The sequence below is a fragment of the Chlorocebus sabaeus genome, chromosome 3 (genome assembly GCF_047675955.1).
Source record: "Chlorocebus sabaeus isolate Y175 chromosome 3, mChlSab1.0.hap1, whole genome shotgun sequence".
NCBI classification, from domain to species: Eukaryota; Metazoa; Chordata; class Mammalia; order Primates; family Cercopithecidae; genus Chlorocebus; species Chlorocebus sabaeus.
The window spans coordinates 27,696,709-27,715,818 of record NC_132906.1 but is presented as its reverse complement, the minus strand read 5'-3'; the positions used below and the strand labels follow the sequence as shown (position 1 = coordinate 27,715,818).

Genomic DNA, 19,110 nt, shown 5'->3' with positions numbered 1-19,110 from the left:
AACTTTATTTCTGGACACTAAAATTGTAATTTCATATAATTTTCAAGTGTCAAAATATTATCACCTTCTGATTTTTTTCAACTATTTAAAAATGTAAAAATCATTCTTAGCTTACATGCCATACTGAACAAGTAGAGGGCCAGATTTGGCCCACAAACAATAGTTCGCTGATGTCTTATGTAGACACGTTGTAACCTTTCTGACAAATGCAGCATGTTTATTATGGAATCTAAGAAAATGAGCTACAGGTATTGAGCAAGAGACAGAGAAACAGGCAGAAGAGGTAGGCATTCACAGAAGAAACAAAGCCTACTTTGTGCTCCCTTGGTTTTAGAGGTCAGATGCTCTCGGGGTGGTTTAAATCCATCATTATCTTCTGGAGTGACAGACTCCGAGGAAACAAATTCCTTAAAAAAACAAGGAAGATGGCTTTACTTTCCAGGTCAGGCAAAAGTATTTAGCAGTTAGGCCTCTTTTATCAAGTGTCAGTCATCATAGGCCATATGTACTAGATTCGTTTTGAAAGCCTCAAAGCTGGTATCATAAGGAGTCTTTAGACCATTGAAGCCAAAATGTGTCATCCCCTTTGACTGTGTTCTACTTCTAGGTGCTTTATTAAGCCACAGTTATAAAGACTGTCAAGAAATTCTTTGGGAATTAAAATCTTAATGCATCTGTCTGTATCCCTCAATTCTAATCATCCTCAGTACTGAGAAAGTGTTATTACTAGATTATAAATTTGGCTTCAACTGTAAGTTGTGTAAAGATGAAAAACACTCATTGGCTACTCTACCTCAAAGAAAGGTTAATGAATTTGATAGTGCTTACGCATTGTAGATACTGCAGTCACTTTAAGTAGTAATAATAACTTTAAAAGAGGGGTATACGCTCAGCACAATGCTTGGCAACCAACTAAGTGTTCAATACACATTGACCATGTTATTATTATGAAAGTTCTCAGTATGTGAATGGTCAACATGTATTGAGCACTTAGTTGGATGCCAAGCATTATGCTAAGCAAGTTGCTGATGTTTATCTCATTTAATCCTCCTAACTTGGAAACATATACTATTATTTTTTTACAGATAAAAGAAATGTATGTATGGAGATACCACCCAGCTAGCAGGCAGCAGAGCTGGAGGTTAAACCTGGGTCTGTGTGACACCATGGCCAATCTTTTCATAATTCTCTGACCCTGAGGTAGCTACTGTATCATTACCAGGCAGAGGGCAAATATTTGCATAACACCTAGAGAAGAGTTTTTACTTTTCATCAACAAGCCCTAAAGTAAGCTACCATCATGTCTCTCTCTGTTCTCTTTTCTCTTTCTCTGCTTCTATGTTTCAGTCTCTGACTAATCTTAGTTCACAATGCAAAGGGTACCCTCAGAAGCTACAGTGTAAAATATTGTTTCCTGGATGATTCTTTCCTAAAATTGCATCTCTTCTTTCTCATACATCTTAAAACCTTCGGCCGGGCACAGTGGCTCATGCCTCTAATCCCAGCAATTTGGGAGGCCAAAGTGGGCGGATCACCTGAGGTCAGGAGTTTGAGACCAGCCTGGCCAACATGATGAAAACCCCGTGTCTACTAAAAATACAAAAAATTAGCTGGGCATGGTGGCAGGTGCCTGTAATCTCAGCTACTCGGGAGGCTGAAGCAGGGGAATCGCTTGAACCCAGGAGGCAGAGGTTGCAGTAGGCTATCGCACCATTGCACTCCAGCCTGGGCAACAAGAGTAAAACTCCATCTCAAAACAGAACAAAAACCTCGTTCTCCTTCACCTAAATTACTCTGTCCCTTTTCTTACATATCACTATTAACTCCTGAACACTTTAGCTTCTCCCACAAATTCTCAGAATGGGATACCTATTGGTCTCAGTGGAGCACACTGTCAGATCATGACCAGCATTCTCCTCATACAGCCAAGCTGGAAACACGGCAACTGCCGTGGATGATACTAAGTAAATAGAATATGGTCCTAGCATTTCCACAGTTCACCATACCAAAACAATAAAAGAAATTCTACACACTATAAAGTAACACAAACATTTTGAGCTAAGTAAAGGATAGAAAGGCAATAGTTTATATCTCAGAAGGGCCCCATCAGCTGGGTGCGGTGGCTCACGCTTATAATCCCAGAACTTTGGGAGGCTGAGGCACAACTGCTAGAGCTCAGGAGTTGGAGACCAGCCTGGGCAATATAGTGAGACCCCATCTCTACTAAATAAGAGCCAGGCATGGTGCTGTGCACATGTAGTCCCAGCTATTTGGGAGACTGAGGGAGGAGGATTACTTGAGCCCAGGAGATTGTGGCTGCAGTGAGTTGTGACTGTGCCACTACACTCCAGCCTGGGTGACAGAGTGAGAGTCTGTGTTTAAAAAAAAAAAAAAAAAAAAAATTAAAAAAGAAAAGAAGGGTCCCATCTACATTTTGCAGTTTTTACCATTTTTTCCCCATTGTGTTGAAAAATGGCTGTCTTGGATTCAGGATCTCCAATAACTGAATGATACTGAATTCCTGAAGTATTATCATATTTCGTTTCCCTAAAAAGGAAAAAAAAATTATTCTGTATCACTAAAAATTCTTTTCATTCTCTTTCTTTTTTTTTTTTTTTTTTTTTTTTTTGAGACGGAGTCTTGCTCTGTGCCCCAGGCTGGAGTGCAGTGGCGCGATCTCGGCTCACTGCAAGCTCCGCCTCCCGGGTTTACGCCATTCTCCTGCCTCAGCCTCCCGAGTAGCTGGGACTACAGGCGCCCACCACCACGCCCGGCTAATTTTCTTGTATTTTTAGTAGAGACGGGGTTTCACTGTGTTAGCCAGGATGGTCTCGATCTCCTGACCTCGTGATCCGCCCGTCTCGGCCTCCCAAAGTGCTGGGATTACAGGCGTGAGCCACCGCGCCCGGCCTTTTTCATTCTCTTTATTGAAGTATAGATAATATCCATTATTACATAAATATCCTTAATTATTAGAAATTAACCTAAGTAAGAACATAGATGTTTACTCCTTTCCCCAAAGTAAATATAATCATACTTTAAATAATTTTTGAAGTACATTTAAAAAAGGAAGAGAACCTATGAAAACTTTGCAGATAAAATGATAGAAAATTTTAAAAAAACAGCAAAACTTATGACATCCATAAAAAACCTGACTGAAGTCATATAAGGTAAAATTCCAGAACTGGAACACTGAGGATAGTACATTGGCTACATTTTTAAATGTCCTGGATTTCTCAAAGTGTTAGACTTAACAACTTTGAAGCAAAATGATAAATACAAATGAGGAGAAAAGAAAGAGGGGAAGCAAAATGAACCAATTGATTGATAATTTAGATTTACTCTGGGTTCTTCAGCTGTTACTTACGTAGTAAGCTCCTTGGGATTATTACTGAACTTTGGTGGACATTTCTCAGTTTTAGCAGTTCTAGGATGTGTTTCTAATCCTAATGGGAGAACTTCAACTTCACAATCTGAACACGCAACTTCTAATTTCCTCTTTTTTGAAAATATATTTTTCATAGTATTCTCATTTTTCCCATTTCCATCAATACCATTAGATTTTTCAGTGTTAGCTCTGCTTAGTAATCTTCCTAAAAGGAAAATGTTAAAGAGTTTGAACAACACAGAAGATAACTGCTAACAATAAATAGACATCTCTATTTCTACTCCATGACTAAAGAACCCATACGTTCTACAATGAAGATAAACACATTAACTCATCCTATAAAACTGCTGCAAGACAAAGACCAATGTGATATTTCTTATCTTCCAGTATATGAAAAAACAGGGTATCTAAAAAAACCATCTGTCTGTTTTGGTAAAATACAAAAGAGAAGAGATTTAGCTACAATGATCCAAAACAAAGATATGGATCAGAAAGTACCCTAGAAAATTAGAGATAACCTGTAGTCATAAAATTGTAGCTTTTATGTCTAGTTAAAAAGGCTTTATCATCTGAAACTTACAATTTTTTTTTTTTTTTTTTGAGATGGAGTCTCGCTCTGTCGCCCAGGCTGGAGTGCAGTGGCCAGACCTCAGCTCACTGCAAGCTCCACCTCCCGGGTTTACGCCATTCTCCTGCCTCAGCCTCCCGAGTGGCTGGGACTACAAGCGTCTGCCACCTCGCCTGGCTAGTTTTTTTGTATATATATATATTTTTTTGTAGAGACGGGGTTTCACCATGTTAGCCAGGATGGTCTCGATCTCCTGACCTCGTGATCCACCCGTCTCGGCCTCCCAAACTGCTGGGATTACAGGCTTGAGCCACTGCGCCCAGTCTGAAACTTACAATTTTTAACAAAAGTACCTATTTAAATATGTGGTGATATGTTCCTAGTGTTGTCATATTAAGTTCTGCATAACACTAAAATCTTCAAGTTTATGCATTTTCTTTCAAGGGATTCAATATTATAATTGCCAAGTCCAAATTAATAGCAAGATATTCTTATCCATCATTAGGCCGGAGACATATCTTAGGTATATTTTCTAGCAACAACGATAAAACTAATGATACTTCCTGGACACTGCTTGGCATTTTACAGGTAGCTTTCATCCAACAGTTATTTTGAGAAGTATGAGAGATGAATGTCTAGGCAGGCTGTGTAGAATGTGGATCTGTAAGTGGGGAGTGGTAGGGATCCATATGTGTGACTACTCTGAATTCAGATAACTCTGCAAGCTTTTTCTTGCCCTCCCTGATGTGAACCTGACATTTCTTTTCTTTTCTTTTTTAAGCACTTGGTCATGTAAACAGATAAACCTGATTTTTTCAGATGAGTAATTTTCAGAACCTGGTTGTTCTGTTCCCTGCTGCCTAGCTGCTAAAACTAAGTCAAGGACAATTCCTTTAGACTGGCTCTAAAGCCGTGTTTCCCAAACTTTCTCACATAAGGATGTGCACAGAAAATAAGGGGTTTTGCCTGACATGCTGGAGGTAAATGTGTAAGACTACCGAAGACTGATGTGTTTGGTCCTGGGGGCTGTGGCCCTAAAGAATCAGTAATTGCATGACTGTAACACACTGCTCAGGAAGTTTTGCTCTGCGGCATGGACAACTCTCTGCAGTTCCCAAAATAGAATGAGTTGCCTAAAGTCACTGACTGAATTATAACATGCAGATATTACATAATTAACTTGTTAAATTCTAATAATAGCTCAAAACATTGAATAAGAAAGTTTTTGACTGGTAATCTTTACCTTGGCAAGCTAGTCATCTAGTTTTTTTACTTTTAAAAAGTTTTCTTCCCTTATCCCAAAGTACCTGTAGCCATGCGGACAAAACAAATGTGCCTTGGACATAACAAGCCCTCATACAAAAACCCACGTCATCTCTGAACCTTTCTTTTCTCGAAGAAAGTACCTCCTAAGCATCTCATCTCTTTAGTGCTCAAGTTCCCAGTTCATCTGCCTTTCTCTGATGTTCCTTTTAGATACTGTTACTCTTTACCTTGTTGTAAGCTCTCAATGGCCCTGGCTAGGAAAATGGATATTCAGAAAAGAGGATCCTACCCTAGAATAATTTTAAAATAAACCTTTGCTTTACCTGAATAAATGCAAACAAACGTCCCTCTGTCAATGTCATCTAGGCAGCGTACACCCCATCCCTTCTGCTCAGTTTTGAACACCTGTAGCCTCACTTGAGGACCATGTTGGACAACTCGGTTTTGACACAACTGTCGATTACATTTGCACAACAGGCTGCATTCATAAATGCTGTCAACAAAATATGCAAAAGAGAAAATCAGACACCTCATAAAGCAAAAAGCAGTTTATTGCCACTTCACTGGCACTGACAACTACTGAGGGAAGCAGGCTAAATGTGAAAGCTCTTAGAGATAGGGTGCCTGGGTTCCCATCACAGCTTCCACATTTACTAGCTGTATTATCTTGGATGAGTTATTTAACTTCTCTGTGCTTTAACTTTGCATTTTTAAAATGGAGATTATATGACAGTATCTCCCGTATAGAGCTGCTTTGTGAAGATACAGTGAGTTAGTACCTTGAAAGGTTGAAAATTCCCAATTCTCAAATGAGTTCTAGATAGCGTATTTTTAAATGGAGAAATGGCTGCTCAAAGTAGGCTGATCCTACAGGGGTAAGAGCCAGTCTCAAAGCAGATGAGTGTTCGAGTACACTCTGCATGATGTATGTGTGGTCTCTGACTACCATTTCCATGAACAATATACAGGATTTTTATTCCTTAATAATTTAGATTTTTGGTATTGGAACCAAATTAAACTAGATTTAACATCTATATGATTTTAGACCACAATAAAAGGTACCCACCTTCAAAGATATACACACCCTGCAACAAATCTTCAAGGTACCTTACCCAGTAGGAATCTGTCTCTGTAGTCTTTTATATTTATATCCAGTGGTTATTTTGTCACTTGACAAGGGGGAAGTTTTGGCATTCCTTGCTGTCAATTGAAGACATGCACATTTTGTTCTAAAAGGCAGGCAGTGGTTGGAGAAAGAATGAAAAAGCACCAAGTTAAGTCAAGAGACTGTCTTGATAAAAGTGTAAATGGTGTAATAAAAGATGCAACAGCATTTAGAATAGCTTGGCTCATGAACACTATGAGCTTTTTCCCTACACAGATCTCTTTGAAAGACAATGCCTCCCAAAAGTTTATAAATAATTGTAAACTGCACTGCATCTCTATTTGCTCATAAAATACTTAACTATATGAGTTTAGCTTTTAAAAATCAATTCCTTTAATTTCACTGTTCAGCACAGAAGCTTGTTTGTGAGAATTCTGCTAGTTCTGCTCTTTTACAATGGATAAACTTAAATATGACAAATTTGTAAGGATGTAGTTTTGCAGATGTCTTAAGTTCTCTCTCACTCCAGTGACACAGAAACAGACTGGGGAGATTGACGCTATTATTGAATCCTTTTTTCATACTGTTGCGAGGCAGGAAGCTTGCAACCATAAAACTTTATGTACTTTCCCCTCTATTCAGATGATTAACTAATTTCATAGGGAACCATAATTTGATACAAAGTAAGGAACTTGGGGACTCTAGCTGTATAACTAGGTAAGTGACGGCTGGTGAGCTGGTTAAAATCTCTGGGTCTTAGTTTCCCTTGCTGAACAAGTGACTTTAAGGTCTTTTCCTCTATGATTCTCTTCTGTATTTTCTCTATTAATTCATATACATCAGAATGGTGGCTGCTTGTTTGCAAGAGAAAAGAACAATGACAACAATCAACAAATTCATTAATTTGGATTCTGTTTACAGATATGAAAATCTGTAATTATTTTTTCCCATGTGATTTTGTGTGCAAAGTTTAAAAAGTACAGAAAAATACAGATAATAAACATCCATATTTTCACCATCCAGAATTAGTTGTCAGCATTTTATCTAGTTCTTTTCCCTGTATATATAATTTAAAATATACACAACACATATACACCACATATGCATGGTCTTCTTAAAAAAAGTTAAAAAGTAAAACATTACAGATATAACTAAACTCTCAAGAGATTTAGTATGGCATCCTTTATGCTTTTATATACACATGTATCTACAAACAATACATTGTGTGTTTTTCATTATAAAAAGATTTACTATAGGTATTATTCTATAACTTGCTTTTTTTGGTTCAGTATAATGTTTTTGAGACCCATCCATGCTATATACAAATCTAGTTAATTCCTTTTAACTTTTCTACAGGATTAGGTATTGCTCACTTCATATACAATTAAGTTAATAGTTTTTCTTTTCTTTTTGGAGAAGGAGTCTCACTCTGTTGCCCCGGCTAGAGTGCAGTGGCGCAATCTCAGCTCACTGCAACCTCGACCTCCCTGGACTCAGGTGATCCTCCCACCTCAGACTCTCGAGTAGCTGGGACTACAAGTGCGTCCCACCACGCTGGGCTAACTTTTGTATTTTTGTAGAGATGGGGTTTCGCTAGGTTGCCCAGGCTGGTCTCGAACTCCTGGGCTCAAATGATGTTCCTACCTTAGTTTCCCAAAGAGCTAGGATTACAGGTACGAGCCACTGTGCCCAGCCTCTTGGGACAGTTTAATTATACCTGTTTTAAAATCCCTTTCAATTAGATTCAACATTTATCTCTGATTCCTCAGGTGTGAATTCTCTCTTCTTGTCGGGATTCGTGCTGCCTTCATGGTCCTAAACATCGTTGCATGGGTGCTTTAAATGTTTGTTTGAAATCATACCTTCTGTGGGGTTTAGTCCTTTGTGCTGCTCTACGTTGGGTGCCTTCTCCAACGCTTTGGCTCTGACCCTATTGGTTTTACAGCTATTAACAAGGTTTTCATTAATACAATTCTGGGCCCTGTGAGATACTGGCCTAGTTCCCAGTCTTGTGCAGGTAGGTACCTGTTTCTATTCCTTTGGAGAGCCAAGTCCCCAGATGAGGTAGTTGGGTTACATTTAGAGGTAATCTTTACAAAATAAAATACATATTTTTAAACAGAATAAAACAGTGCAGTGACAGGTTTTCTCTATGAGAGGCCTCAAGGAACTGAGCCAAACTGAGGTAACAGTAGATATAGCTCTCATTTTACACTCCAATTAACTGAGAGGATGGTGAAAACTATTATTATGCTATTTAAATTATTTATCATTCTCTTATTCTTTTTTTGCCAAGTATGGGTAGCTAAATTTGCATTAAATGCACATATAATGCAACACCACTCTGTATCTGTATTCCTACAAATGTATGTGTACTACACACCCTTAAAATGGTTTTCAAAGTCTTAATATATTAGAACATGTTTTCATTTTTTAATGGGATATTAATACTATACTACGATCAAGAAAACACTAGTTATAAGCATCACATTAGCCAGCAAATGATTTTTAAAAGTAAAATGCAACATATAACCCAATGGTTAAGAACATGGGTTCAAATCCTGTCTCTACAATTTGTTCTATGATCTCTCCAAATTGACTTCTCTGAGGCTTAACTTCCTCATGTATAACACTGAGATATTATCTACCTCATGGGTTTTTGTGAAGATTAAGAGAATGAACATGAAGTACTTGTCACAGTGTCTGGCACTGTTAAATATCATTTGTTGTAATGCTATTGATGATCTCTTAATGTATTAGTACTAGATTAAAGGAAATATGCATCCTTGGAAGAAATGTTTCAAATTACCATATTTGGCAAATAATTAGAGGTTTTTTTCCTACTGCTAGTGAGAGCTCATTTTCCCACTGTAGACTTTTTTTTTTTTTTTTTTTCCTGGAGACAGGGTCTTGCTTTGTTGTCCAGGCCTCTGATACAGTGTGTGATCACAGCTCACTGCATCCTTGACCTTCTGGGCTCAAGCAGACCTCCTACCCCACCCTCCAGAGTAGTTGGACTATAGGTGCACACCACCATACCCAGCGAATTTTTAAATTTTTTGTAAAGATGGGGTTTTGCCATGTTGCCCAGGCTGGTCTCAAACTCCTGTGCTCAAGCTGGCCTCCCACCTTGGTCTCCCAAAGTGCTGGGATTACATGCGTGGGCCACCATGCCCAGTCTTACTGTAGACTCTCGAACAGGTTTTAGATAGACAAATTAATACATAACAAGACTTCTTAACAAGTGTCCTTACATTCAGAAGATTTTTTGAAATGCTATGTTTTTCTACTCACATGTCTATGCAGCCCTCAGAGCAGTCACAGGAATCAGTAAACATGCTGGAAAAGTTGGTTAGATAATATGTTCGAGGCCACACAGTCTTTCTGTACTTAAACTGTGGGAGCTTTCTACTGTCAATTTCATTACAGAAAGAAATGGGCACTGATTCCACTCCATTGCTAATATCCACATCAGAAACAACTTCTTTTTGCTTTGGGTAATTCCGAGCCAACTGAACATAGGTATTGAAAGAAAAGTTATCTGTAAATAAAAAGTTACACTCTGTCTCAAGCAGGTAACGAAAAACTTCCTCCACGTTTCGTAGACTCCTTCCACAAGGGGTTTTATAACTCACATGGAGTGCTGAAGAATGAGAGTTTGTCTTTGCATGTCGTCTTTGGAAGCGACATTTGATTGGCAGCTGCAGAGGGTTTTCTCCCTTCAAGTTCAGTGGCATTTTCATTAGACAAGCACCAGAGCAGTCATGACTTTGGTAAGATAAATTCAAAGATGAGTCTTTTTCTCTAAAGTCTACACCTTTATCTTCAAGAGAGAGAATTCCCTTATTTTCCGTTGTTCTGTTAAAATAAATTATTCATTAGCATCTCAAACTTATAGTTCAATTCATTTTTAAAAAAACTATAATTATTTCCTATCTTCTTAGACAATATTAAAATAAGCCAGACTCTAAGATATACATTTTAAGATGTTCTGCAGCCATACAAACATTGTATCTATTTTTAAAACTTTTCTCAGAGAGGAGGTCTTGCTATGTTGCCCAGGCTGGAGTGCAGTGGCCCTTCACAGGTGTGATCACAGCACACAGCAGCCTTGAACTCTTGTCCCCAAGTGATCCTCCTGCCTCAGATTCCCAAATAGCTGGTACAGGCATGCACCAGGTCTGTCTTATACCTGATTTCAGAATACTCCAGGAAGCTGTGATTACAGCTGTAACTTTCTGTTAGGTGTTTCATAGCACCTAGCAAATTTAGAGTTGATTTAGAGCATGCAATCAATAAAGCACTGAAGAAGGTTACTTCTTCAGGCATGCTGGGATCAAGCTCTTTACATGCCAAAAACAAAGGCTGGCTGAAAACTTATTAATTCATCAAGAATCCTTTATACTGTTTGCCTTCAACAATAGTACCAACTGAATTCTTTCCATAATATGTGATCTACCTCGCAATCATATTGATACATCTGAAAAAATGGCAAACTGACAGGAGAAAATGGGGTGGTTATTAATCTAAAAAAAAGTCAGCAGGGTGTGATGGCTCACAATTGTAATCCCAGCACTTTGAGAGGTCAAGGCGGAAGGATTGCTTGAGTTCAGGAGCTCAAGATCAGCCTGGGCAACACAGTGAAACCTTGTCCCTACAAAAAGTAAACAAAATTAGTCAAGTGTGGTGGTGCATGCCTGTAGTGCCAGCTACTTTGGGGGCTGAGGTGAGAGGACCACTTGGGCTCAGGAGGTTGAGGCTACAGTGAACCACGATCACACCATTGCACTCCAGCCTGGGTGACAGAGTGAGATCCTGTCTTAAAAAAAAAAAAAAAATCTGTGAAAAGCTTCCATGTGTTTGCAAATCAGGTTTTAAACTTTCACAAATAATCTGAGTTTTGTTTTACATAGTATGTTCTATCTTTAGGTGTCTGTTACGTATTATAATACAGGTATTTTACAGACGTGTTGTATTTGCTGTATGATATGGTTTGGCTGTGTCCCTACCCAAATCTCATCTTGAATTCCCACGTGTTGTGGGAGGGACCTGGTGGGAGGTAATTGAATCATGGGGACAGGTCTTTCCTGTGCTGTTCTCGTGATAGTAAGTCTCATGAGATCTGATGGTAACATAAGCGGGACTTTCCCTGCACATGCTCTTTGCCTGTCACCATCCATGTTAAGATGTGACTTGCTCTTGCTTGCCTTCTGCCATGAGTGTGAGGCCTCCCCAGCCATGTGGAACAGTAAGTCCATTAAACCTCCTTCTTTTGTAAATTGCCTGGTGTTGGGTATGTCTTTATCAGCAGCGTGAAAATGGACTAATACACTATATAAAGCAGTGCCATCCAAAAAAACTTTCTCCATTGATAGAAATGGTCTATACCTGTGCTGTCCAATATGGTAGCCAGTAGGCATATGTGGCTACTGAGCACTTTTAAATGTAGCTTGCATGACCAAAGAACTGAATTTTTACATTTTATCTAATTTTGATTAATTCAAATTTAAACAGCCACATGTAGCTAGTGGCTACCACATAGGACGTGCAGATATGGAGCTTCCTCATCTTTTCTCCAAATGTATAGTAATCCTTTGAGTAAGTCCACAATTTAATTACCTAGCCTGCAATAATGGACTTTTTTCCATAACACGTAGTATAGGCTAGACCACAATAGTGGACTACTTAACTTACACAGTTATCTTTTAGAACATATACAGTAAACTTATACAGTGATCTTTTAATAACTAATTTTATTGTAATAATCTTTAAGATTACTTATGAATTTTATTGTATGAATAACAATTTCATACGTGTAAAGATATTGTTGCAGAACATATTCCCAGAAATGGGAGTGCTAGGTCACAAGGCAAATGGATTAGTTATTTCACTAATGTTGCCACATTGTTCTCCATTGTGTCAGTTCCTTCAGCAATAAATGAGAATGCCTGTTTTCCTAGAGCTTCATCAATCAGCTGGGTCTGGAAGCTTTTGGATTTCAGAGTCTAACAGGTGAAAGGATGTACTATAATTCATTTAGAATTTTTTTTTTTTTGAGAGACAGAGTTTCATTTTATTGCCCGGGCTGGAGTGCAGGGGCATGACCTCGGCTCACTGCAACCTCTGCTTCCCAGGTTCAAGCCATTCTTGTGCCTCAGCCTCCCAAGTAGCTGGCATTACAGGTATGTGTCACCAAGTCCTGCTAATTTTTGTATTTTTAGCAGAGATGAAGTTTTACCATGTTGTTCAGGCTGGTCTCAAACTCCTGACCACAAGTGATCCACCCACCTTGGCCTCCCAAAGTGCTGGGATTACAGGTGTGAGCCACCACGCCAGCCCTATAAATCTTTTAATGTTGAAAATGTTTGTTTCCAATTTGTCTCTATGTTACTACTTTAATGAACATCCTCATATATAAATCCTTGACCAAATTCCTGATTATTATTTTAAAATACATTCCTTTAAGAGGAATTACTAGGTCAAGAGGAACATACATTTAAAACACTTTTTATTTATAAAATTTCCAAATATAAACATAAGAGTATACTTTTCTCATAAAAAGAGACTACGGTCAGGTGCAGTGGCCCATGCCTGCAATCTCAACATTTTGGGAGGCTGAAGTAGGAGGATCACTTAAGCCCAGGAGTTCAAGACCAGCCTGGTCAACATGGAGAAACTCCATCTCTACTAAAAATAGAAAAAAATTAGTGGGACGTGGTGGTACACACCTGTAGTCCCAGCTACTCAGGAGGCTGAGGTAGGAGAACTGCCTGAGCCTGGGGAGGTCACGGCTGCAGTGAGCCATGATGACTTCGTCACTCAAGAGCTCTGATGGAGATGTACAAGGAGATTAATGTTGTTCTTATGCCGGTTAACACAACATCCATTCTTCAGCCCATGGACAAAGGGGTAATTCTGACTTTCAAGTCTTATTATTTAAGAAATACACTTTATAAGGCTATTAAGCTGCCAGCCATAGTGATTCCTCTGATAGGTCTGGGCAAAGTAAATAACTTTCTGGAAAGGATTCACCATTCTAGATACCACTTGTGATTCATGGGAGGAGGTCAAAATATCAACCTTACCAGGAGTTTGGAAGAAGTGGATGCTAACCCTCATGAATGACTTTGAGGGGCATAAGACTTCAGTGGAGGAAGTAACTGCAGATGTGATACAAATAGCAAAAAACTAGAATTAGAAGTAGAACCTGAAGATCTGACTAAATTGTTGCAATCTCAGGATAAAACTTGAACGGATGAGGAGCTGCTTCTTATGGATAGGCAAAGAAAGTGGTTTCTTGAGATGGAATCTACTCGTGAAGATGCTGTGGACAATGTTGAAACGACAACAAAGGATTTATTAATAGAACATTACATAAATTTAGTTGATAAAGCAGTGGCAGCCTTCGAAAGAACTGACTCCAATTTTGAAAGCTGTTCTATTGTGGGGAAAATGCTGTCAATGAACAGCATCACATACTGCAGAGAACTCTTTCGTGAAAGAAAGAGTCCATCAATGTAGCCAACTTTATTGCTGTCTTATTTTAAGAAATTGTCATAGTCACTCCAACAGTCAGCAGCCACCACCCTTATTAGTCAGTGTAGGGTCCAGCCCTATGGGGCTTTGCGGGTGTTCTCCCCGTGTGCAGAGACGAGAGATCTCAAGAAATAAAGACACAAGACAAACAGATAAAGAGAAAACAGCTGGGCCCGGGGTACCACTACCACCAAGACACGGACACCAGTAGTGGCTTCAAATGGCTGGGCGCGCTGATATTTACTATATACAAGACAAGGGGGTAGGGTAAGGAGGGTGAGTCGTCCAAGTGATTGATAAGGTCAAGAAAGTCACATGATCATAGGACAGGGGGACCTTCCCTTTCAGGTAGCCGAAGCAGAGACAGAAGGCAGCATACGTCAGCGTTTTCTTCTATGCACTTACCAGAAAGATCAAAGACTTTAAGACTTTCACTATTTTTTTTCTACTGCTATCTTCTAAGAACTTCAAAGAGGAACCAGGAGTATGGGAGGAACATGAAAGTGAACAAGGAGCATGACCACTGAAGCACAGCACCACAGTGGGGAGCTTAAGCCTCTGGATGACTACAGGTAGGCCTGGATAATATCTAACCTCCCACAAGAAGCTGGTGGAGCAGAGTGTTCCCTGACCCCTCCAAGGAAAGGGAGACTCCCTTTCGCGGTCTGCTAAGTAATGGGTGCCTTCCCAGGCACTGGCTATTACCACTTGACCAAGAAGCCCTCAAGCGGCCCTTATGCAGGCGTGACAGAGGGCTCACCTCTTGCCTTCTTGGTGACTTCTCACAATGTCCCTTCAGCACCTGACCCTATACCTGCCGGTTATTCCTTAGTTATATTAGTAATACAACAAAGAGTAATATTAAAAGCTAATGATTAATAATGTCTATACTAATGATTGATAATGTCCATGATCATCTCTGTATCTAATTTGTATTATAACTATTCTTATTCTAACTATTTTCTTTATTATGCTGAAACAGTTTGTGCCTTCAGTCTCTTGCCTCGGCACCTGGGTAATCCTCTGCCCACAAGTCTGCGGCCATCAACATCGAGGCAAGACTCTTCACCAGCACAGAGATTAGGACTTGCTAAAGGCTCAGATTATTGTATTTTTTAGCAATCAAGTATTTATAAATTAAGGTATGTGCATTGTGTTTCTAGACATAATGGTACTGCACACTTAATAAACTATAGTATAGTGTAAATGTAACTTTTACATGCACTGGGAAACCAAAACCTTTTTGTGACTTATTCTATTGTGATATTTGTTTTATTGCAGTGGTCCAGAACCAAATCTGCAATTATCTCTTAGGTACATCTGTACACTATTGGTGGGAATGTAAATCAGTACGGACATTATGGAAACCAGTATGGAAGTTCTTCAAAAAATTAAAAATAGATCAACTATATGATCCAGCAATCCCATCACTGGATACATATCCAAAGGATATGAAGTCAGTATACCAAAAAGACAACTGCACTCCCATGTTTATTACAGTATTACTCACAGTAGCCAACATATGGAATCAATATAAATGCCCATCTACAGATGAATGGATAAAAATGTGTATACACACACATATATACACATTCACACCAACAATGAATACTCAGCCATAAGAAAGAATGAAATATTGTCATCTGTGGTAACAATGGATGAACCTGGTAAATGGATGAACCTGGAGGACATTATGTTAAGTCAAATAAGCCAGGTACAGAAAGACAAACATGGCAGGATCTCACTCATATCTGGAATCTAAAAATGTGATTTCATAGTAGACAGTAGAAGGGTGATTATCAAGAGGGTAGGGGAGGGCAGGAAGGAATGGGGCACTGAGAGAGGTTAGTCTTGGTCAGTATTACAGTTAGAGAGGAAGATTAGGCCAGGCACCGTCACTCAAGCCTATAATCCCAGCAACTCAGGAGGAGGAGGTGGGAGGATTGTTTAAGCCTACAAGTTCGAGATCAGCCCAGGCAATATGGCAAGCTCCTATCTCTACAAAAAGTGAAAAAAAATAATAATAAGTCTGGCATGATGGCGTGTGCCTGTAGTCTTAGCTATTGGAAAGGCTGAGGTGGGAAGACTGTGACAGGAGTTCAAGGTTACAGGGAGCTATGATCGTGCCACTGAACTCCAGCCTGGGTGACAGAGTGATACTCTGTCTCTAAAAAAATAAAAGATAAAAAGGAGACAGGAAGAATGAATTCTGGTCTTCTGTTACATAGTAGGGAGACTATAGCAAATAACAGTTTTTTCCAAGATAGCTAGAAGAGTTTAAGTGTTGTCACTACAAGAAATGATAAATGTTTATAGTGATATGGTAATTATCCTGATTTGATCATACCATAATGTATACCTGCATTGAATGTTTGCCATAAATATGTACAATTTTGTGTCAATTATAAATTTTTAAAAAATTGATGATAGTGATTGCTCCTAGAAAGGTAGACAGGGCAAAGAAACCTGTCATGCTGGGAAGTTGAATATAATTCAAAGATACTATAATGTTTTATTTTCTTTTTTACAAAGAGACCGGGGCCAGGTACAGTGGCTCATGCCTGTAATCCTAGCTCTTTGGGAGGCTGAGGCAGGTGGAATGCCTGAGCTCAGGAGTTCGAGACCAGCTTGGGCAACATGGTGAAACCTCATCTCTACTAAAATACAGAAAATTAGATAGGCGTGGTGGTGTGCACCTGTAGTCCCAGCTACTCTGGAGGCTGATGCAGGAGAAGTGCTTGAACCCGGGAGGCAGAGGATGCAGTGAGCCGAGATCACACCACTGCATTCCAGCTTGGGTGACAGAATGAAGACTCCATCTCCAAAAAAATAAAAAATAAAAGAGAGACTGGAAGTACATACAATGGAACATTAATAGCTGTAACTTCTGGATGGTGTAAGTTATATTCCTTTATATATACACTCTATCTTTTAAATTTCTTGAAAAGATAGTAAAAAAATATTGGTGAGAACACAGCGAAATGATTACCGTAAATCCATCACTATCCATGGACTACAATGTACTAATGCCTAATGCATTAAAATGAGGGGGTAGGGGAAGGTAAGGTTACGTTTCCCTAAATAATTTCAATTTATCTAGTGCTTTTGAATACTGTTGGAAAGGACATAACATAGTAAGAAATATATTCTATAACTCAGCTTTTGTTTTTCTTTTCCATTTAATTTCTATCTTCTTTAGCCTAATCCAATTTAGTAATTATTTTTATTCCTTGATTTATTTTATTTCACTCTGTTGCCTAAGCTGGAGTGCAGTGGCGTGATCTCGGCTCACTGCAACCTCCACCTCCCAGGTTTAAGCAATTCTCCTGCCTCAGCCTCCCAAGTAGCCGGGATTACAGATGCCCACTGCCACAACCAGCTAATTTTTGTATTTTTAGTAGAGACAGGGTTTTACCGTGTGGGCCAGGCTGGTCTCGAACTCCTGACCTCAAGTAGCCCACCTGCCTCGGCCTCCCAAAGTGCTGGGATTACAGGTGTGAGCCACCGAGCCTGGTCCTTGATTTATTTTAGTATCCAGTATCTTCTTGTTTTTCAAAGGTGGTACCTGAAACTACTTGTTCCCTATTATTAAGTGTCAAGTTCCTTCTTACCACTTTTTCTTATAAGGAATTATAGTATAATCTGAACTCCGGATATTCTATTTATTTGTCTATCTGAGATACACTGCCCTATTTTCTTCCATTCAGAATTCACTGTAATACATTCCTTAGGCTCTCATGGCCCTGTTCTTGGTTTTGATATAAGTTACTCACTCTTAAGTTACTTATACACTTAAGAGATTTATAGGGATAGTAAACTGTTCTGTTGTCCTTTTCAATTTGACTTAACCAAATAAATATGTTTCAAATTGGATTCTGTAGTATATTATTCTGTAAATATCATTTGAGTTCCCCATTTCGCCTATGAATTTTTTTTTTTTTTTTTTTTGGAGACAGGGTCTCACTCTGTCACCCAGGCTGGAGTGTAGTGGTGTGATCTTGGTTCCCCACAACCTCTGCCTCCTGGGCTCATGCAATCCTCCCACCTCAGCCTCTAGAGTAGCTGGGACCATGGGCATGTGTCACGATGCCCAGCTAATTTTTTGCATTTTTGGTAGAGATGGGGTCTCACCATGTTGCCCAGGCTGGCCTCAAACTCCTGAGCTCAAGCAATCTGCCTGCCTTGGCCTCCCAAAGTACTAGGATTACAAGCATGAGTCACCGCGCCTGGCCTCAGGTATGAAATTTTTGGTTCCTGTTTTGCTCTTTGGAGGAACGGGAACATTAAATATTAATATAGATGACTCAAATTTTTCTTGGAATATGAAGGGATTAATTCAGGATATATGTGAGAGAGAAAGTATCTGGGTTATCTTTAGTTCTTAAATAACAACTAATATTTGAATAGTAGTTTAATGTTCTTTACATAATTTCCTCATATGACACAACAAATACAACTCCAAGTTAGCCACTACTTGGAGTTGTATTAGAACTACTTAGGACTAAAATTTGTAATAGTAAATATGCTGGTAAAACTCGTAATTTGGAATTTACATTTCAAGAAAGTCAAACTAGCTTAAAAGTATTCTTCTTATGACTAATAAATAAAAACTGGGAGATACAAGACTCTAGTTACTGAGCAATTAACACAGAGAAATACATGTTTTACATTTAAGAAGAGTTAGGGAGGAGTGGGAGGAGATCAGAAAAAAAACAGAAAAGAAGGAGAAAAACATAAAAATAAAACACTAGCATGAACCTTAGAAAATATTTTTCTTATCTATGCTTCATTTTACTAAATAGAAGAAAAAAAAAAACCCAACTTACAAGTCTTAAGTATAAAGTAACCTAATTTCATCCCAATTTTATGGAGAGGAGGGTTAACTTCATTTAGGTGTGAAGATACATTACTGAAAAAAAAAACCCAGAAATAAACTAAACCAATTCTATGTACAGTATTGTAAATCTAGTTATTGATTAAAAGTGCTAGAGGTAAATTCAGGTGTCGTTAGTCACCCTGAACATCAAAGTGGAGCACGGCTTAGAGGCTGCCAAATGATTTTGGCAGGCTAAAGTAAGAAGTCATTCTATCCTCTATGACCATTAAGGGGGCATATTTTAAAACAAGAATGTAAACTGTGTTCATCTAAAGAATGCAGTAGGTAAATTTGTTATTTTGCTCAGTCCCTTCTTTGGTCATCCTCTTCTGAAAGGCAGGTATATTAATTTCAGTGTACTCAAAGATGTT

The 19,110-nt window shown here is 38.9% G+C and overlaps 1 protein-coding gene across 12 annotated transcripts in view; it reads right to left on the bottom strand.

Annotated features, from left to right (window-relative positions):
- SETDB2 (SET domain bifurcated histone lysine methyltransferase 2) overlaps positions 1-19,110 on the bottom strand; it is a 51,458-nt gene that overhangs the window by 6,454 nt on the left and 25,894 nt on the right. For 7 of the 12 annotated variants that reach the window (XM_073014208.1, XM_073014215.1, XM_073014197.1 and 4 more), the window contains 7 exons: positions 16,560-16,682; positions 9,622-10,185; positions 6,335-6,451; positions 5,546-5,715; positions 3,368-3,593; positions 2,448-2,547; positions 314-407 (listed from right to left, as the gene is read on the bottom strand). In XM_073014208.1, the coding sequence (XP_072870309.1) occupies positions 314-407; positions 2,448-2,547; positions 3,368-3,593; positions 5,546-5,715; positions 6,335-6,451; positions 9,622-10,185; positions 16,560-16,682 (1,394 nt within the window). Of the gene's footprint in view, positions 1-313; positions 408-2,447; positions 2,548-3,367; positions 3,594-5,545; positions 5,716-6,334; positions 6,452-9,621; positions 10,186-13,055; positions 13,156-16,559; positions 16,683-19,110 lie in introns of all 12 variants that reach the window. The other 5 variants (XM_073014224.1, XM_007960398.3, XM_007960402.3 and 2 more) reach the window with 2 other exon arrangements.